At 47.9% G+C, this 22,594-nt stretch overlaps 1 protein-coding gene across 4 annotated transcripts in view; it reads right to left on the reverse strand.

Annotated features, from left to right (window-relative positions):
- The window catches only part of IL10RB (interleukin 10 receptor subunit beta), a 472,792-nt gene that overhangs the window by 356,702 nt on the left and 93,496 nt on the right, over positions 1-22,594 (reverse strand). For all 4 annotated transcript variants that reach the window (XM_069636303.1, XM_069636302.1, XM_069636301.1 and 1 more), the window contains exon 2: positions 7,809-7,929. In XM_069636303.1, the coding sequence (XP_069492404.1) occupies positions 7,809-7,929 (121 nt within the window). The remainder of the gene's footprint in view (positions 1-7,808; positions 7,930-22,594) is intronic.

Here is a 22,594-nt window from a genome sequence, read left to right on the forward strand (position 1 = left end):
AATACAGACGTGGACCCCTTGCTCACTATTCTTAGAGAGGCACAGCTCCTCCCTACTGATGAGGTCCAACCAGACCGATACACGTGTCTGGGGATGCTGTTGGTACTCTTGTTCAGAGGAGAATTGCCTAGCATTTCGGTGCTGGACTGCCCCAGGGCAGGACAAAGACTGATATGTTTAGGATATTTCTTCTCTGTGAAAGATAGTGAGCTAAAGACTCTGGGTAAGTCTCTCGCAACCAGAACTAATGTCTGGCAGAGGGACTCCCAGGACCCCCCAATGTTAATTTGCATATTTAAGTAACTTTGGGTCTCGCCCTAAGTTACTAGGGGAATCCAGACGTGGACCCCTTGCTCACTATTCTTAGAGAGGCACAGCTCCTCCCTACTGATGAGGTCCAACCAGACCGAAACACGTGTCTGGGGATGCTGTTGGTACTCTTGTTCAGAGGAGAATTGCCTAGCATTTCGGTGCTGGACTGCCCCAGGGCAGGACAAAGACTGATATGTTTAGGATATTTCTTCTCTGTGAAAGATAGTGAGCTAAAGACTCTGGGTAAGTCTCTCGCACCCAGGACTAATGTCTGGCAGAGGGACTCCCAGGACCCCGCATTGTTAATTTGCATATTTAAGTAACTTTGGGTCTCACCCTAAGTTACTAGGGGAATCCAGACGTGGACCCCTTGCTTACTATTCTTAGAGAGGCACAGCTCCTCCCTACTGATGAGGTCCAACCAGACCGAAACACGTGTCTGGGGATGCTGTTGGTACTCTTGTTCAGAGGAGAATTGCCTAGCATTTCGGTGCTGGACTGCCCCAGGGCAGGACAAAGACTGATATGTTTAGGATATTTCTTCTCTGTGAAAGATAGTGAGCTAAAGACTCTGGGTAAGTCTCTCGCAACCAGGACTAATGTCTGGCAGAGGGACTCCCAGGACCCCCCATTGTTAATTTGCATATTTAAGTAACTTTGGGTCTCACCCAAAGTTACTAGGGGAATCCAGACGTGGACCCCTTGCTCACTATTCTTAGAGAGGCACAGCTCCTCCCTACTGATGAGGTCCAACCAGACCGAAACACGTGTCTGGGGATGCTGTTAGTACTCTTGTTCAGAGGAGAATTGCCTAGCATTTCGGTGCTGGACTGCCCCAGGGCAGGACAAAGACTGATATGTTTAGGATATTTCTTCTCTGTGAAAGATAGTGAGCTAAAGACTCTGGGTAAGTCTCTCGCAACCAGGACTAATGTCTGGCAGAGGGACTCCCAGGACCCCCCATTGTTAATTTGCATATTTAAGTAACTTTGGGTCTCACCCTAAGTTACTAGGGGAATACAGACGTGGACCCCTTGCTCACTATTCTTAGAGAGGCACAGCTCCTCCCTACTGATGAGGTCCAACCAGAGTGAAACACTGTCTGGGGATGCTGTTGGTACTCTTGTTCAGAGGAGAATTGCCTAGCATTTCGGTGCTGGACTGCCCCAGGGCAGGACAAAGACTGATATGTTTAGGATATTTCTTCTCTGTGAAAGATAGTGAGCTAAAGACTCTGGGTAAGTCTCTCGCAACCAGGACTAATGTCTGGCAGAGGGACTCCCAGGACCCCCCATTGTTAATTTGCATATTTAAGTAACTTTGGTCTCACCCTTTAGTTACTAGGGGAATCCAGACGTGGACCCCTTGCTCACTATTCTTAGAGAGGCACAGCTCCTCCCTACTGATGAGGTCCAACCAGACCGAAACACGTGTCTGGGGATGCTGTTGGTACTCTTGTTCAGAGGAGAATTGCCTAGCATTTCGGTGCTGGACTGCCCCAGGGCAGGACAAAGACTGATATGTTTAGGATATTTCTTCTCTGTGAAAGATAGTGAGCTAAAGACTCTGGGTAAGTCTCTCGCAACCAGGACTAATGTCTGGCAGAGGGACTCCCAGGACTCCCCATTGTTAATTTGCAGATTACATTACCAGCATGGCGCAATGCTCGTGCCCGAGAGGTCGTAATTTACCACTTTTAACGGTTCAAGACCAGCATGGACACGTTAGTTACGCCATGCCGGTAATGTCCATTACTTACCGCCGGGGTCGTAATGAGGGCCAATGTATGACATGACTGAGGGCGGCCATGTGGTGTCCAGACTTTTTAACTTGCTCCAGGACAAACAGAACACTCACGTTCAAAGAGTGCGGACCAAGTGGGAGGAGGAGCTGGATAGGTCTTTTTCGGATGGAGAATGGGCACAGGTCTTTTTGTACCTAAAGCAAGTTTCCAGGAATGCCCGGTTTAAACGTATACAACTGTACATCACACACACAGCATACCTGACACCACGTAAGATCTCTCAATTCAAGGGGACGGGTAGTCAGCAGTGCCCCAAATGCTCTGAGGAGAACGCCGGCAAGTTGCATATGTTCTGGACTTGCTGGATGATAAGGAGATACTGGGAGGAGGTTACAGTGAAAATATCTTGGGGTGTAGTGGATCTGGATATTGTGTCCCCTGAACCACCTTGTGAATCAGCTTACCTGAGTATGAACAAGGTCATGGGAGGGTAACATAACATATTATCCACAGGGACTATTGGCTTGGACAAGACTGGAAGGCATTGTTTACAGTTGGGGGTGGTTGGGGGAATATGTACGTGTGGGGAGCAGAGAGGCTGATTTTACCCATTTGATGCTTTTGTGAAGCTGAATCTCCTCATGTACTTGTTGACACAAAATTGTTGGTAAAACATTTTTTAAAAAAAATAAAAAATAAAGAGTATGGGGGAAAGGGGATGGGAAGTAGGAGTATGTATAATGCCAATGATATGGCTGAAAGGACAGCGGCACATGGAAAGAATTTGTATCCTTCCACCCAGCACTTAGTCAACTTGGTGCAAGCCAGGGTTGGACTGGCCCATACGGAATTCTGGAGATTTCCTGGCAGGCCTCTGCATCCTGGGCCTCTTTTGTGTGATATTTCCACATTTTCTGATAGGAAAAGGATTGGGCTTGCTGAAAATGTGTAATTTAGGGTCACTTTGAAAATTGTGGTTCCCAGTCCATCCCTGGTGCTCGCTATGGCTTGATACATCTAGGCACTTTTCAAAGTTACATCTAAAGGCCACACCTCAGAGCAGTCAACTATTTAATCATCTCTGAAATAATGTTGAGCATTAGCACTTGTTAATAAGGCAAGTGAGGTAGAAAGGGTACATTTCTTAGGAAATCATTTCCACTCAAATTCTATCGTGCATCATTAGTTAGGGGTGTGAGTATACCTAGCGACACAGGGACTGATGGGTGTCTTTTATGGCTGGCTTTGTGTGACTGTGCCTTTTGAGATAAAGGCAGCCTCATTTTGCATAGAATAGACAATCAAAGATATTTTGGGGGAGTGAGGGCTAGCATATCCTATTACAGTTAACCAGGCACACCTCGACCAGGGCAGTAGTCAGTTAAATTTGACCGTTGGTATTTAAGCATTTGTATACAAGGAAGGGTCTAGAAGAAATGCTTCCCAGTTTCAATTATATATATCAAGATCACCTGTGCATACTCCTACTTAATTTTGGAGGGATTGTGGTAAAAGGTCACCTCTATGAGCATTTGTCAACAGTACTCCAGATAGGATTTCGAAGCAGGACTTTTTTACTTAGTACTTTAGAAAATTGGGAAGTTGGGTATAAAAAGGAATTTTGGAGATGGGCAAAGCAGTTCCCATTCCCAAACTTAAGGTTTTTAATCAAGTAACAATATATTTATATTTATAATTGTAAAAAGATAACTTGGTAATTATAATTTCTTTGAATTTGGCAATTTCCTGTAAATTAATAGATTGTATTAATTCTTAAGACCACCTCCTTTTGGCACATTATATGGATCCCAGAGGTAAGAATACATCAACAGGACGTCCTACTGACAACGAAGCAGACCCTAAGCTCCTGGGACTGGGCTCCAAAGCAGAAAGGAATCCCGAGGGGCCGGGGCCCCCTCTCGCCGATCTTTCACAATCCCGACTTCTCCCCGGGAACTCATCCCCGCAACTTCCAGAATTGGATAGACGGGGGCCTTGAAACCCTGGGGCAGATGTACTCCGAAAACAAACCCCGGACCTTCGAACAGTGCAAGGAGACTTTTCGGCTTCAAGAGAGGGACAGATTCACGTACTGCCAGCTCCGCCACTGGTGTTCACACCCCCAGACCCTCCAGGCGGCAACTCGCCCCCCGACTCCTCTGGAGCTAACTCTCGCGGATCTGCCGGCTAGAGGAAGAACTTCAGCCATATATAGACGCTTCTCGGGGGACTTTCTGGTGGCAAAAACTCGATCCATGGCCCAGTGGGAAGCGGACCTAGGCCACCCGATTGATGACCAAACTTGGGTGGACATATGGTCCCGCACCCACTCCTCCTCCACCTGCGTCACCAACAAAGAATGTGCATACAAACTCACCCTGCGTTGGTATTACCCCCCCTTAGACTCCACCACATGAATCCACGAGTGGACCCCGTCTGTTGGAGAGGCTGCACTTAACCAGGCTCTTACTTTCACATGTGGTGGACTTGCCCCAAGATCCAGCAATTCTGGACCAGGTGTCTCTCAACCATTGAACAAATCACCGGCTCCGCCCTCCCACTGGACCCTGAAACAATTCTGCTGGGGATCCCGGTCCCCGAAATCTACCCCCGCTTCGGCAATAGGGCTAAGCTCCTCACACAATGCCTCTTGGCGGGCAAGACAGTTCTGGCCCGTTTCTGGAAGTCGCAGGACGGCCCCTGCCTAGCCCACTGGTGGGGAAAATTGTGGGACATCTTAATAGCGGAAAAGGTCACCGCAGCGAGAGCAGGGACTCTGCACCGCTTCCAGAATATATGGGCCCCAGTGCTGGACTATGATCAGCGATTTCCTGCAATGACGTTCAAACCAATCAACGCCCGTTGGGCCCTGAGGGACCAGGAGAGTACGCACCAGGTGGGGGCGATGGACTGAATCTCCGGCCCGGGAAAACCGGAATGATGGGGGGAAAAGGGACACAAAGCCAGAATCTTTCCTTTGCTATGTTACACTGCCATCCGATACTGTTTGTAACCTATACTGCCTTGCTATAAATAAACATATTTAAAAAAAAAGAATACATCAACAAAGCAGTGCAGGTGGCATGAACGGGCCGACTCCTCTATATTATTACTCACTATTTTGTTATTTTGTTATTTTATTTATTGTTCATTTGTAATGCGCTTATACACAAATGTTTCGAAGCGCAGCAAGGCAGGGGTGGGGAAAGTATGAGAGAAAGTAGCGATCCTAATAGGCCCTTTGACATTCAGATTGTGCAAGTGCAGTAACGAGAAATGCATGGCGGGAGAGAGGAGGGGAAGTGCAGGAGCTGGGTGGGATGGCCCAAGAGAGGAGAGTGATAGGGAGTGAGGATGGGGGGTCCATGAGTGCAAGTTAAGTAAAGGGGCTGTAACGGCTCCAAGATGAGCAAGCCAACCACACAAGCGTAGACGGGGGGAGGGTTGAGAGGGCAAGTGCAGGATTTGGGGGGTTTACAGGGGAACAAGTGCAGAGGTAAACTGGGCAGGGGAGGTCCTGGTACCCAGAATGACTCTGAAGGAACCAGGCCACCAGTCTCAGGCAGAAAGGACATTTAGCGTGGGAGGGTGAAGGAAGAAGAGAAAAGGAAGGTCTTCAGGAGCTTCCGGACTTTAAGGAGAACCGGCTCAAGTCTGAAAGGGGCAGTGCGGCCATTCCAAAAGGAGGCACCTGCGGAGGAGAGCAATCTACCTCCAAATCTCTGCTTGGAGCAATGTCTGGTTTGCAGAGAGTTGGAGATAGAGGAGTGAAGGGCTCTAGTGGGGAGGTATTTGGGGAGAGAGAGGTGAATATAGCATGGTCCCAGGCCCCAGAAAGCCTTGTGGATGATGCAGAGGGTCTTGAATTTGACCCTGGCGACAACCGGGAGCCAGTGGAGAGATTTAAGGGCTGGATGTGGCCCCTGGGCTTGAGGCCAAGGATAAGTCTCCGAGTCCTATTCTGGATTAGTTGAAGGGGGTGAAGGGAGGAGTTAGGAAGGGTGAGGAAGAGACTGTTGCAATAGTCCAGCCTGGTGAGAACCAGAACTCTGGAGAAGGGGAGAATGTCTCTGAAGAGGTGAAGCCGAAAGTAGGCCTTCTTGGCTATGTCTAATATGTGAGGCGAGAAGGAGGAGTTGAAGATGACGCCAAGGATTTTTGCTTCACAGGAGGGTAAAGGGAGGGGGCCCAGAGAGGGTGGCCATAGTGTGGGTGGGAATGATGGAGCAGGGGTTCCCAATGAAAAGGATCTCTGTCTTATTGGAGTTAAGGCAGAGATTGTTAGCATTGCACCATGCCTGGATAGCAGACAGGCAGACAGGAATGAGAGGAAGAAGAGGGGGTAGAAGAGGGTAGCTTGAAAGAGAACTGCATGTCATCAGCGTAACACTGAAAATTAGGAGAGAAGGAGGAAACCAGATGGGCAAGAGAGGCTAGGTATATATTGAAGAGCCAGGGCGAGAGGATAGAACCCTGAAGGACACCACAGGTGGAGAGAGAGATGATGTGAGTAAATGGCCCAATTGAACCAGGGAGTGTCAGTTAGAGAGGAAGGAGATCAACCAGTCCAGAGCCGGTTTGTGATACCAAGGGTGTCACAGGGCCATTTTATCAGGGTGGCGTGATTGACCGTGTCAAAGGCAAAGGAGAGGTCAAGAAGAATGAGAATAGAAGAACTGGAGTTGAGATTAGTGAGCAAGTCTTCTGGGTGTTCAGGAGAGCATTTACTGTGCCTCTGGCTGCTCTAAAGCCGGTCTGGTGGTTGTGGAGGCAACCAGCAGATTCAGTGTGGTGGACAAGCTGGGAGATGGCAAGATTCTCCATCAGTTTGCCCAAGAAAGGGGTAGTACAGATGAGGTGATCGTTTGCAGGGCAGGAGGGATCAGCAGAAGGTTTTTTGGGGAGAGGGTGAACAAGAGAGTTCCTGGAGGGTGGCAATTAGGATCCAGTGGCAAAGGAGTGGTTGCAGAAATCGGCCAAGGCTGGGGCAAGGGAGACAATATTGTCCTTGATAGTTCTGAAAGAACAGGGGAGCACCTGTTTGGAAGAGACTTTCATAGAGCGGACTTGTCTAGAAACCTCATCAGGTGTTATGGAAGAAAAGGAAGGAAAGAGGGGTGTAGGGGTGAAGGGGACCATGGGAGGCTTGGAAGAAGGGGAGGGAGAAGGATATGGAATAGAAGTGAGTGAGGAGAAGATGTCCTGGGTTTTGGAGATGAAGTGAGGGGCCAGAGAAGTGCAAAGTGCCAGGGAGGGCAGTGGGGAAGTGGAGACTGCAGTAGGGGTCGCAACTTCCTTCCAGATATTGGAGTATAATGCTGATTTTAGGGAGTAAAATGTTCTGGCATGGTGCTTATCTGGTGCCTTGAGTGTATGGTATTCTATCAGGGGCCCAGGGTTCTTCGAGTCATTGAAGTGGTAACTATAAGCATAACCATAGCATCAATGAATTAGTCTTCATTTAAAAAAGAGACTGTTTTCTTTTACCTTCTCATTCATTGAACGGTTTACAATTTGTAAGGACGAATTGCACTTTGATGGCATTTACAACTATTAAACCTCCTAACCATAAGCCTGTGCCTCGGGGTATCCAAAGAATTTGACTGTTATATAATTCAGTTTATAATTCAGTTTAGTCTATCACATTACTTGAGATTCATATGATATGATATGATATGGCATTTATAACGCACCTATACACAAGTATTTCAAGGCGTGAAACCTTTTAAAATAAAATACCAGACATACTCACATGTACTGTGCTGTATAAGTCAGATTTCCTCCTTGAAAGATTGGTGCGTCCCACTGTAGAGTATGTTTAAAATTTATTGAATGCATTCTCACGTTTTGTGGCTTGGGTAGTTGACCAAACACTGTAAGTAAAATAACAGATTTCAAATAATGATGCACAAGCCATGATCTATATCTATATATATATATATGTGGACACCCCACCCCTTTCCCTAGGTTTCAGCCTCTTCACATATACAACAGTTGCCTGGAATCTGCGAAACATCAATGTGGTCGTAGAAGGACCAGACAAAGCTCACTTTGATGTGGGGAACAAAACTCAAGGACGCATCGTTTCTGAGATATTTGCACCACAACTCACTGCACCGCGCCAGGATGAGGCAATATGTGGGGAGAGCGCATAGAAGGTCCCAGTATGCTGCAGCATGCCAACTCTTGACTCCCCTACACGTCCGCTCCGGGTTATGCCAGCCAGCCACACGCGCCCATTCTCAGTGCAGTTTACTACAGAGTGCAAAGCACATCAAGCGATAAGCGATTCGGAACAGCGGCCTACAGGATCATTTTCAACAATTGATGAGAGTGTTATCATGTCTGTCTACAGAACCACAGAAAAGTACGGGTACTTTTTGCTAGTTAATTTATAAACTCATACATACACTCGTGATGAACTATTATAGCCTCAATGGCTGCTGCAGTGAAGTTATTGTGTTCCTCAGTATAGTAGGTTTCCCCCAGTAGTTTTAGGAGATGGCAAACTGGCGCTGTCTTAGATTTAATATGTAATAGGCACCTTCTTTTAATCGCCTGTGCTGGCAGGGAGAGTAGCCCCAGTTAGCCTCAGGAGTTTTTTGACACACTCGGGCCAAGGACAAGTATAGCTCTCCAGAATTTGCCCTCCAATATTTTCAACCAAGTTATGTCACGTATGTATAAGCCATATATTCCATATAACATGATCACACAAAAGCACTGTTTATACAGGAGGAAGATCCCCTGGTAGCTGAAACCGGAGCTCTCTCTAACAATCTGAGAAATCATAGCGTTAGTATAGCTGCCTTCCTACTCTTCACCAGGATGAACTCACGGTAGTCTCCTTTAGTAGTTAGGGCAATTCCTAGATATGTATAGCTATGTACCTGACCTATCAGTTGTTCTCCGATTGCAATCTTTGAAACTCTTTACTTTGTGCACAAAGTGCAGGATTTTAGTTTTTTCGAGATTTATGAGAAGGGCATTTGCGTCTGCATAATTGTGCAGCTCCAGTAGTGATCTCTTAATACCTGTGTACGTGCGGTCACAAATGACCTAATCATCAGCATAGAGGATGCAGTTTACATCGTATTTTTTAATTATGGTGGACAGTTATTCCGTTTAGCCAGCACCCGAAACAAGTCTGAGAGATAAATATCGAACAGCAGGGGCGCCAGTACACAGCTCTGCCTCACCCCCTTACTTGTGTAGACAGGCTCTGATAAGGCTCCCCTACTGTCCAGACGCACCTGGACATGTGCATCTTCATACAGCCCCTGAACCGCATTTAAGAAGTTAACAGGGCAGCCTAACTTTCCAAGCTTGGCCCATAAGATATTACAGTCAACAGTATCGGACGCAGCGCTGAAATCTATCATTGCTGCGTATAAGTGTATGGGCCAGTTTTCGCTTTTTGTCTCGTTTATCAGTCTGTACGTTATTTTTAGGCAATGCTTGGTACTTGACTGACCCTGAACGAAAACCCATCTGGAAGTTGTTCAGTACATGGTTTTGATTCACCCACTTGGTTAGCTGCTGCAGTAACAGGGACGTAAAAACGTTCCCTGTAACGTCGAGCATTGCCAGTAGGCGATAGTTTGCAGGTTCAGACCGTTTGCCCTTCTTATAGCTTGGGACTAAATATGATTTTTTCATGAGGCTGGAATTGTTGCTTCCTTAGAAACTTTGGTGAATAAATCATATAATAATTGAGCCCAATACTCAGGGTCATTTATCAAGACAATTTTGCTAGGCCATTGGGTCCAGGTGTTCTTGAGTTTTTTAACTTCCGGATTAGGTGTTCAATGTCTGACTTTTCAAAGGACAGCTCAAAACCTTTAGAGGTGCCTGTTTCTGTGTTCACCAATCGTTGATTAGCGTCAAAGACATAGCTAATATATTGAATCAACTCATGGGCACCAAACGGGTTCATGATTTGCTCTGCTTTCTTAGTTTTGCCTTCATTCAGTGGTTGCCACATCTTACTCATGTTTTTAGTTGTGGCAACTGCAATTAACCTCTGCCATTTGGCATTCTATGTGAAATACCCCACCATTTCATACACCTATGATATTGTTATTTTATGGGTGTCACTAGCTTATGGGACAGGTACAACTTATTTATCCTCTGTATTTCCCCCTCATATCCCTTTTAGCGGTTCTAATCTCGCTGTCATAAGTATGACAGTGGTTTTCACTAGAGTTCATTACATAGGAAGCCGTGATGACCGCAAAGCGTGTAGTGGTAGTAGATATCCAAGCCTCCATTTCATCAGTCGATAGGGCTGAATAGTACTCACGATCTGCCTTGTACTGCTCAAACATGCACTTCAACATCTTATCAATGCCAGCTAATTCTATTTTCACTGACGCTCACCTCTAGGTCTCCCAAGCGTATTAGTATCTCTAAATGGTTCGAATATCATCAATATGAGAGCTATCATGACTTATAACCATGAATTTGTGATATTACAATGTCACCTGAGCAGTGCAGAAGAAACATTAGCCTGTGGGCCTTCACCAATTAAATGTGAGAGATTGCTTCTACAGAAAGAGACAATGGGTGTGTAGCCTGGGCTAAACACGCATTGGCAAGGCCAACAGCTTGGGCTTCTGTGTAGGTATGGGATAGACATTAGCTAGCCCCTGATGTGGTAATATGTGGCCATAACAGCTAGAACATTGAGTAATCACCAAGCCATTTGATGGCAGTGCCTTGCAAATGCATATCTAATACCTCAAGAAAAAACGATTGGCTTTGTCATTGCTGGCTTCAGTGCATGGAAGAGATATAAATCAAGTGGCTGAAGGCACACTTGGTTAAGACATTTCTATTACACAAGTAGCCATTTTCAGGTGCAATTAAGACATTAACTATCAGAAGAATGCTTAGGAATAGCAGTTCCAGGCTAAAGTTTGATTTTACTTCTTGATAGAGTGAGCTCAAAAAGATCCCAGGAGGATGTGTTTTGGGCGGGGAGGGGTAGGTAATGGGTGGCAATGGCCATAGGGATTAGCATGGCTCTGGGAAGTCATTGGGTGTATAAATGATCAAAATCACTCACAAGCGATGCGCCCTTCATCACATGTCACCTCCCCCCTACCTATATTCCAATGCAATAGTTTGAGTTTATAGGTGGCGCTTAAGCACAACTTAATAGCCCTAAGTAAAAATGAAGGACACCATTCTGATCTTGGCTGCTGATTCATGTCGAAATACCTAATGATAGCAAATCCGATCGGTCAGGGCATTTAGATAAAATTCTTATGCGTCACGACACACAGTCAAATGGATCAGGGGTGCATGAGTGCATATACAGTGAGTATGGTATGACCTCTGCCTTGCGCAAATGTGCACGGCAGCAATCAGCAATCACGGCCACCATTGCGATAATGGTGTCGCCTTGGCCTGTTGACCGCAGCGGAGTGTACATACTTTTCCACGATCCACTGAAATTAGGCTGTTCAGTAGAGAAGATAATGGCAATTCGTGGCAACAATGAGTTCCTTCTTGGCTGTGGGGCTCGAACATGGGGATTCCTCCGCCTCAAGACTCCAGCAAAGGACTGAGCAGGTGCAGAGGGAAAGCACAGAAAGATATGTTCTGTCTTGTTTTGCTGCATACACCAACATCAAATGAGACTGCACTTAACCTCATCGTAAAACAAACAGGATCCACTCATTGTAATCATATTAGGTTTAAATTGTTCAATAGAAACGGTTATGATTGGGTAAAGAGGTTAACAAACATTCAAAAGGAATTACACTGCGACAGAAATGCATTTAATAATGGAAAAGAAATGAGACAAGAGGAAAAAAGAATGAACATTTAAGGAAAATGAAATAAATGAACTACGATATCCATGGGACAGGAGAGAGAAATAATGTAAATATTGGCAAAGCTAAGGGACACAATACAGAATACGGGGGAAAGTATTACAACGAGTTTGTAAAAATAACGACAGTGGGGAAAAGGAAGAATTGAAAATACAAATGTAGAACATGTTGATATGCAAAGCACACAAAAGAGCAAAAAACGAGGACTTGTGGACTCCCCCTTACCCACACGTTAGCCCTTCCTGCCACCCTTTATTCTTTCGCTTTGTGTGCACACATTGTTATGGGGGACTGCCACTTTAAGGCAACAAGTTTGAGGCAACGTCACGAGCGGATGTGACGTAGGGAAAGGGAGGGGGAGGAGGAGAAGGGCACTTCTAATTGTAAGAGAGAATAAAGAAAACGTGTTTGAAAAAAGCTGGTGTATCAGGCCGAATGGTCCAACACTTGGCGACGAGGTGTATCCCGCGCACCGGCGTCCTCCTTTGTCCGCGACAGCAATCCTGCTGTGCCGCCAACGTCCACGACAGCGATCCCGCTGGGCTTCCAAGCCGGCCCGCAGTGCCGCGCTCCTCCTCCTTGTGCGAGCGATCACGCTGCATGTCCGGGCCAGTCCGGCCCATCAGCTCCAGCAATCCGGCACCTGCCAGCGATCCCGCTGGGCAGCAGACCCACCACTGAGCGCTGTGCACGGAACGTCCAGCTCCAGCAATCTGACACCTGCCTGCGATCCCGCTGGGCAGTAGACCCGACGTTCCGTGCTCAGAACATCCATGTGAGCGATCCCGCCACACAGCCAGGCCGGCTCAGCCCTGAGAGCCCGCCCCTCCTCCCACCTTCTAACCTACTGCTTCGGTCCTCACGCACAGGACACAGGAGGATCACGCCAGTTCCAGACAAGGCAACGTGCACTGCAGGTGCCAGCAGGGCCAAGGAGTCCCTGTGGAAGCACTACGCTGCATGAGGAGAGGCGCACATGCTGCGACTGACCAACGCTGCAAGCTGTCTGCTCACCGTCGACGCACAGGTGGGTGAAGGGGCCTACCCACGCTAAAGTGCCTCAGCCCACCACCATAACACAAGTGGCTCAGAACTGTGGATACTGCTCACCCATTAGCCGCCTGCACCGCAGGAGGAAGGTGACACCTGCCCACTGCCGCCTCCGCTGCCGCCAACAAGGTCCACAGCCACAGCATGGCGCATGCGCCATTCTCCATGACCCCGCAAGCAGAAAAGGGCCCCCGGTGGGTTGAGTGGCTCGAAGACTTCAACAACTTCATAGCAGCAGCAGGCGAAGAGACATCCCCACACCTACGCAGCATGTTCATCAACACGGCTGATACCGAAATAAAAACATTCACCAAAACCATCCCACCAGCAGAACACACGGATTTCACAGCCTTGATAACAGCCCTCAACAAAAGACTGGTCATAGAACCCAACAGGTACTATGAAAGATATATGTTCAACCAATGCACCCAACGCATCGACGAAACTGTGGATGAATTCATCACCAGGCTTCAAATTAAAGGGGCACATTGCCAGTTCCACACATTTTCTCTAGAGGAAGCCATTCGCCTTAGAGTAATAGAAGGGTGCCTCTCACCCACACTGAAAAAACAACTCCTCAAAAAGCCCCTCAGCATTGAAGAGGTTAGCAAAATGGCCAGAATTCTCAAAAGGGTCAACAAACAGGCAACGCAGGTGACCAGCACGACAACACTTAAGCATGAGAGAAGCAAAGTAATAGCAGCAGTCCATACGGGTAACGCCAGAGTGGTTGAAAGGACCAGTGGACCAAACTACGCGTCGACCCCACAAATTCAAAGGCAGTGTTTCAGGTGGAGGATGGCCTTCCCCCACCTGGATCATGCCCCACACTCACCCAAAAGTGCAGGAATTGCGGCAGGGAAGTACACTTTCAAGCTGTCTGCCGAGAGGGCAGACCTTTTCCCACGCCACGAACACCCTCGTCACCACAATACAGATCGTTTCCAAGGGCATCTCGAAACCAATTTTACCAGGTAGGCCCATACAAACAAGGGCCAAGGAGATACGTGAGAGTGTTGGGAGAAATGTATCCAGAAGATGAACCCCAAGATTACGAGCCACAGGACGTGGTCCCACGAGTTCACAATGAATATGACAGTCCACCTGCACCACGACCAAATTACCAAAACATGTCACAAGTCAACCAGGACTATGAGGGTGAACAATATGTCTTATATGCACAGGACAAATTTGTGAACCTTATCATGGATGAGGGCGAGGCGCGAGAAGCACCAAAGCTACTGGTTGACATCTGTGACAAACAATTCTGCTTCCTCATTGACTCAGGTGCCACAGTGAACATTATGGAGGAAATGGAATTTCAACATATTCAGAACAAATCCCCACTCATGCAGACCTCGCCCAGGATATTCCAATGGGGCCCCGACACCCCCCTGTACAGTGTTGTGTCATTCAAGAGACAACTAATCCATGGTGACCACTCGACCACGACCACAATTCACGTAATAAGGAGGCCAACCAAAGGGCGATTCCTGCTGAGCTACAAGACGGCCTCGTGTTTGGGCCTCATCAACATCCATGTACAGGAAGGCGACACCATCCACTCAACAGCGCCCAAGGGCGAAACCCAAGGACACGTCTACAGCATGAATCAGACACCACCCATGAATCCAACCATCACAAAAGACGTCATCCTGAACCAATTCCCACAGCTATTCCAAGGCTTGGGCAAGATGAAGGGTCCCCCAGTGAAGCTACACATTGACCCGACAGTCTGCCCGGTCCCACAGCACCCGCGCAGGGATGGATTCCACCTCCAAGCCACGGTGTCAAACGTACTCAATCAGCTGCTGTGTGATGATATCATTGAACCAGCTACGCGACCGACTCCATGGGTCTCTCCACTCGTGATTGTCCCGAAGGAAGGAGGTTGCCTAGTACTGTGTGTCGACATGAGGGTAGCCAACACAGCCATTCAATGGGAACGTCACCCAGGAACCAAAATCGAAGACATGATTGTCCAGCTTAACAAAGCTGTCCTCTTTTAAAAACTAGACCTGAACCAAGGATACCATCAGATGGTACTCCATCCCCAATCTCGGGTGAACACCACGTTCGCCTCCCAAGACGGGCTGTTTCGTTACAAATGATTAAACTTCGGAATCTCCTCAGCAGCTGAGATTTTCCATGAAACTATCAGGCAGATCATCAGACCCATAAAGGGGACTTTTAACTACAGCAATGATATCCTTGTATTTGGGAAAACTTGCAAAGAACATGACAAAGCCCTCCGCGCTGCCTGTGCAGCAGTGCAGGCTGCAGTCCTGACCTTAAACCTGGAGAAGTGTCGTTTTAGCAAGGCCAAGCTCAAGTTCTTTGGACACATTTTCTCGGCTGATGGGATGACCCCCGACCCAGACAAAGTCGCCACCATCTTTAACCTCCAGTAACCCAGTCAGGCTGCCGATGTAAGATAATTCCTAGGGGTGGCAGGATACTGCGCCCGGTATGTGCCTCACTTTGCCACCATTACCGAGCCTTTCAGACGCTTGCTACAAAAAGAAGTTCCATTCGCCTGGATGGACAACTGCCAAAGAGATTTCGACACAATCAAACAAACTCTTGCTGAAGCCAGGAAGCTTGCATTCTTCGATCCTGACTGGCACACTGAAATTGTCGTGGATGCCAGCCCCGTCGACCTAGGAGCCATTCTTGCACAAACCAGTGGACCTGATACCAACCCAAGACACATAGTGGCATATGCCAGCAGAGCACTGGCTCCCCCAGAATCGGCATACTCCCAGGCAGAGTAGGAAAGCTTGGCAGCCGTCTGGGCCTGTGAACACTTTCACAACTTCGTCATAGGAAAGAAATTCACACTTATCACGGACCATCAGGCCTTGTTGTCCCTCTTCGGGAACCCAAGAACGAAAATGCCCCCAAGGATCAAACGATGGGGTATTCGGCCTACAGGAATATGATTTTGAGATCATCCATAGACCGGGAGGCGAGAACAACCCAGCTGACTACCTGTCAAGGCACCCAAATGGCAAACCACTCCCCAGACCTGGTGATGCTGAGTATGTCAGTTACGTAACAGCCAACGCGCTGCCCCCAGCCGTCTCCATTGAGGCCATTGCCGTTGCATCAGTAGACCCTTCCATGGCTCTGGCCATAAGCTTGACAGAGAACAATAAGTGGAATGACTTTCGCCGGGCTGTTCAAGGACACCCTGGGGCCTGCAGAGATGAGATTGAAAGGCTCCCTAAAATACACATCGAACTAGCTGTCCAGGAAAAAGTAATCCTATTACAGGGCTGTCAACTTGTTATCCCAGCAACATTGAGATCTGCAATCATCAAGACCGCCCATGAGGGCCACAGAGGTGCTGACAACACCAAGAGACAACTCAGGTGCCACGTCTGGTTCCTGTTCATGGATGATATGGTCGACCGGTGGGTGAAGAACTGTGTGGTGTGCAATGCAACACGAAAGCAGAACCCCCACTACCTCTTAGAGTGACCGAAATCCCAGACCACCCATGGGAAAGGGTTGCGGTAGATTTCTATGGGCCACTCGAGACGGGGGAATACTTGTTACTCTTCATTGACGAACACTCCAGATTCCCCATCGTAATGAAAGTGAAATCCACGGCATTCGCCCATGTAGCTGCAACATTCGACAAAGTCATCAGTGAATGGGGGATCCCGAACACAATAAAGTCGGACAATGATGTGCCCTTCAGCGCACACAAGTTTGGAATATTTGCAAAACACATGGGGTTTACTCACCAAAGGACACGCCTCGCTGGCCCCAAGCCAACGTGATGGCAGAAAGATTCAGATTAAAAAGACGATGCAAAGAGCACGAATCGAGGGTTCAGAGCCCCACCAGGCATTGTGTCGAATGTTGAGAGAGTATCGAAACACACCCCATGAAGCCCCCAACAAGACCCCGGCTGAGCTCATGATGAAATACCAAGTGAGGACCAGAATCATCAACAACCAAACGACCAGGCCGAGCCCGACCATGCAGTCATCCAAAGGAACGCCGAACAAAAAGAGAAAGCCAGAACATCTTCTCAATCTACGGATACCCCTTTTGATTTTAAACTCTGCTCTCTATTCCATCTTCTAATGGAAATTTCCCTGATCTAATGACGGCTCTTCCTACAACTGTTTACATGTTATACTACTTTTTAGGTATTTTCATATTGATGTGCACTGTTTTGCTAAAGCTGTTAATTAATGTTACTTTTTACGCCAATTGCATGTGCCTAAGGTACACTGAAATTAGGAAAATGAGTATGTGTATTTGAATGCTGCAATGTTTATGCCTCCATTGTTTACAATGAAGTAGCAGAAGGCTCTTATTTAGTCTTATCAACCTCAGTTGAGGACCCCAGCTCTTTATAATAGTAACAGTCAATTAAGGAGACCGGATTACCTCCAACCACAGTCGATAAGACACATAAATAAATGCCTGTGTTTGAGGGTGTATGTTTGGATGCTGGATTCGATGTTTACGCACGGAATAGTGTGTTACGTTAATATGTATTTGTAGAGCACACGGTCACCAACAAAGGCATCATGGCACTAAAAGCAAGAGTAAGGAACTGACTAGAAACGATAGGTCTTCAGCGACCTTTGAAACAGATAATGCTCTCCAATGGCTATCAAAAATTTGAGGGAAAGAGTTCCACAGCTGAGCTGCAGGCACTGAAAAAGAACGGCCGCCAATAAGAGAGGCCTTAAAGCGAGGCACATAAACTAGACAAGCATCTGCTGAGCAAGGCGCTCGAGCCATAATATACAGACACAATTTTGCCTGCAAGTATGTGGATCGAACAACAAACTTTGAATTGGACGCGCTTGACAACAGAAAGCCAGTGAAGCTGGTGAAGTACCGGGGAAATGTGAGAGCGCCTAGGCATAGTGGTGGCAACTCTTGCTGTACAGTTCTGCAAGACTTGGAGGTGCTGCAACAAATGAGCCGGTTGAGCCAAGAATAAAGGGTTACAATAATCCATAGTCGCCAAGACAAGGGGAGATACCACTGCAGCTCTAAAATGAGATGGAGATAAGAAAGGATCTTACGCAGAATTATTTGCCAAAAATACCATTTTCTGGCAGATTGCGCTCATCTGGAGTAAAGCAGATGAAGACATGGATATTTTTACTCCAAGATCTTTCACAGATGAAGCAGTGAAAGGAAAAGAACGCAGACGAAATGGCCATAAAACTGGAGTCCAGAAAGCCGCTGCAGATGGAGGCACCACCACCAGAACCTCAGTTTTCTCCCAGTTTAGTTTAAGTCAATTGTTAGACATTCATTCTCCCACGGCTTTGAGACACCCCCAAAATCTGGTGGGTGTGTCAGAGAGAGACAGATCTAAATGAACCAACATTTGGGTGTCGTCAGCATAAGAATAACAACTGAAGCGATGGAAGAAGATAAGCTTGGTCAAATGTTGGATTTAGGCATTGAACAAAACAGGGGAGAGGGCCAGAACTGAGGGACACCCCACGTGAGCATGGTGCGGAAGGACATTCGGTAAGGGAACATACACACCAGTGGCATATTACAAAGTAACAAACATCCATGGATAGTTAAAAACAAAACAATACGTGAGCAAATCAGGGAGAAAAGATCCCTTTCAATTGCCATGGAGCAGGTACGGGTGTACTGAGCAAAGGAGATGGGTAGTGGTGCGGATGAAAACCAGGAGGGCAGAGCTCTCTCTAAAGGCAGGTTAAAGTGAGATGCCCCAGAAGCAAGACCAGCAGATGGATGCACAGGCAGGAATGCTTGCAACTGGGGGAAGAAAAGACAGCCTGAATATAATGAGGCATTTGAGAGATGTTGTGGACTCCCCCCTTGATCCACTGGATTTCCATGTACATGCATGGACTCTGTACGAACTGTTGACCTTGTATACACAGTAACTTTGTGAATTGGTAGATATCTTTATATACAGATGTCTGCTAAATACCCTGGTGTCTAAAGTATCCACGAGGATCGATGGGTAATCAAAGTAGTACTTTACTTCCACATTGAAAATGTCCCTGCCAACATCCATCAAAGCCCCCCCTTAAAGCCAGTTTTCCAACTGTCTCTTCTGGAATTCTCAACCCTGTAAGTCCAAAGTAATGTCCTAGATGAGGATGGCCAAGAGGAGAAACTAGTAAGATACTACATGTAACCCTTCGTGTAATTGTGGGTCCCATTACAGTCTCAGATGTATAGGTACAGAGCAGAGGGCATCCTAAAGGGAGGTTAGATTCGCTGTAGGTTATGAGGTATCTTAAACATTGACAAATCGTACGTGTTAGGTTTAAGTGTCCTTTTATGATTAGAATTGTGCTGATCATATATGTGATTAGTTGAAGACCATGTAAACACTATGGTTTATTGGATTTAGGTTTTCTATAATAGGATACAGACACACTATCCCCACACACAGTCCATTGAAAATACTGCTGTACTTGAAGCAAGCACTTTCATGCATTCTGCACTTCATGTTTGTTTGTTTGTTTATTAATGTGTAGGGTGCACCGAACCCATAAGTAACTGGGCGCAACGAAGTACAAGAATACTTAAAGCTTAAGTTACACAATGAAGTAAATACAGTAAGGCATCAGGAAATATACAAAGGAAATACAGCAAAAAGGTACAGATGTTACATAAATCAGATACATAGGTAAATACATCGGAGTTAGGTTCAGTAGGGATCATGGTATCTATATAGCACTTTGATGCAATTTTGCACAGTGACCGTGGGTCTGTGTTGGAATTCATTGGTGTGAATTTAATGTGTATTAATAACAATAAATTGTTCCATGATATTATGTTGTTTGTGTATATGTATTTGAGAGTTTTGTAGAAGCAATGTTATTGTGTATGCTGTTCTCTTTAAACAGTGAGCCACTCGATTTATTATCCAATATAAAGTAATTATACAGACTAGGGTGTTCCCTTTTTGAGAAATCTGAGGGCATGGCATCCTACTCTGTGTTCTTTGGTTCACTGGTAGATGGTTAAACATGTGTTTGTTGTGAAACCCCGACATAATTCAACGGGGGAAATGTGATGTTAAAATACTTAGGCATAGAGGGCGCTAGAGAGCCATCCAAGATGGCTGCCTCCTAGAGAGCTCCGTGTGGCTCTCCATTAATCCTGCGACATCCTTCCCTCTGCGGTGTTCATTTCTCCCGCAAATACAGCTTGATGCAGTCAGGAGACACCGAACAACATTCCAAGCCCGAAATTGTCTTTGGCGGGGAAGCGGCGGCCGAGTCCCGGCCGGGCAGCAGGGCCTGCGGTTCGCACCGGCGGTGAGCCCGGGACGGAAAAAGGAGCGAGAGAGGGGCGCAAAGGCTCCCCATCGAAGCTCGAGCGGCGGCTCTGATGTGTCACCCGACACCAAGAACCTGCGGAGACCCGTGGAGATGAAGAGCTGGGCCGCGTCAAGCAGCGGGTAGACGTGCGCGCCGGTGGCGCCAAGAGACACACAGTCTCCGTCCCTGCAACGGCCCAGCTGACGCCCAAGAAGCAGCACGACAAGCGGCGGTGCTCTCGGCGAGCACCCAGGTAGGAGCTCCCCCCAGCGTGCGCAAGCTGCCTCCCCGATCCATCCGACTGGGGAAACCCGGCGTCCCCGTCAAAACCCTCGGTGAATGAAGAAGGCTGAGCAGGGTACGCCTCGCCAGCAACCGTCCCCATCGCCCAACCGGCTGCTACCCTCCAACACGAAGAGCGTGCCCGACCTGCTCCGAACATCCACGATCGGCGAGACCACCGAGCCCCCACCTCCCCCCCAAAGCGGAGCGGAGCGGGACGAGCTGCAACCGGGGGACATCGCCACCATCACCCGCAGCCATAGCGAAAGCCACAGCGAACAGCCCATTTGGCCAGGGCCAAGGCAGTCAAATCCCAAGGCCGCCGAATTACAGAGCCCAGTTCAGAGACCCTCTGCGCCCCAGAGTATACAGCAAAATTCGGCAGGCATTGGAGACCCAGACTGACAAGATCACCTTTAGGAGGTTGGCTACAGTACAGGGCCTAACGTGCCCCGACATCCGGCGACACGACTCCTTACACTGCAGCTCGGCAAACAATCGACAGCTTACACCCAGAATATCTGCAGCCAGAGGAACACAGCGATCCCGTCCGAAAACCTCAATAGTCGCCTCCGTAGCCCGGCGTCACTTACCCTCTGGCAGAGTCAGACGCCCCCCCACGAGAACAGCACGAACCCAAGTATCTCTGGTGGTCCCAACCCCCGAGCTAACCACAGACCCAAGGATCACCGCCGTAAAGAGAAAGGACGGCTTGAGCCTGCTCTACAGAATCAGGGGGGAAAAACCGCCCCACGAGGAATTCACTCCAAACCACCCCCAAATAGCAGCCCGGCGCCGACCCGGCAGCTGCCCCATCGCAACCACCATAACGAAATTAATAGACGCCGCTCAAATACCAGTGTTTGACCCTCATTTACCAGTCTGCTCCATTGTTGAGGGCCCAGAAGCAGAAGAAAGTTTAAAATGGGGAAATTAGACAAATCCCAAAAGAAACTGAACTTTGAGTCTGGCTCCACCAGCAAACCGCACTCCGAGGCGAGCGGAGCAGTGTCCCCAACACCCACTACGTCCCCGCCAGAAGAACAACTACCGTGTTTCGATATCAGAGAAATTCTGATGGACCTCAAAGCGGGAATTGGCGACCTGGGCAGTAAACTCGATAACCTATCATCTAAAGTAGACCTGCTCCAACATCGCCTCGACAAGCACGCCGATAGGCTAGACACGGTGGAGCAACGAGTATCCGACCTGGATGACGGCGCAACAGGCCTTGCCACACGAGTCTCCGCCCTCGAGTCCCAGATGAAGTCTGTCAGTGCCAAGAATGAAGACTTAGAAGGACGCTCACGAAGGAATAATATCAGAATCATCGGAATCAGAGAACAACAATTCCAAACGAAAATGGAGGACCATGTCGAACAGATTTGCATAGACCTTTTCGGGAAAGAGCTTCTCTCCAAATTGTTCATAGTCGAAAGAGCCCACAGAATTCCGAGCGCCAAACCAATCCCAGGCGCAAGCCCACAGCCGATTATTGCAAAACTATTAAACTATAAAGATAGAGATGCGATACTCAAGGCAGCCAGAGAAAAAGGGAAACTTCAATATGACGGAGACCCAATTCAGTTTTTCCCAGATTTTTCCCCTACCGTTCAAACACTGAGGCGCTCCTTCACGACAGTTAAGAGAAGGCTGCAAGACAACCAGATACAATACTCAATGCTCTACCCAGCAAAGCTTCGCATTCAACATGATGGGAAAGCCCTCTTCTTCCACACGCCTGAGGAAGCCAGCGACTACCTGGATCACGCCGGCTGCAGATCCGCCGCTAATAACCCCAGACCGCAGCGTGAACACCAAAGACGCAGAGAACCGCCATAACGTTCAACCCAGACACCCTAGGAAACAGAATCCATATCCTAAGTAACAAGACATAAACCTAATACCGCAGAGACTAACTCCTAGTGCATAGGAGAGCCACCCTCCCCTCTCGGGAGGCACAAGTGCCCCAAGCACAGCAACCTGTTCAGTTTAGTTATGAAAAGGGAACCTCGCGGGTCAGTTGGGGGTTACCCGCGCGTGGGAGGGAAGTCACAGTTACCACACCA

Source organism: Ambystoma mexicanum, chromosome 7p, assembly GCF_040938575.1.
Source record: "Ambystoma mexicanum isolate Mex_15411 chromosome 7p, UKY_AmexF1_1, whole genome shotgun sequence".
NCBI lineage: Eukaryota > Metazoa > Chordata > Amphibia > Caudata > Ambystomatidae > Ambystoma > Ambystoma mexicanum.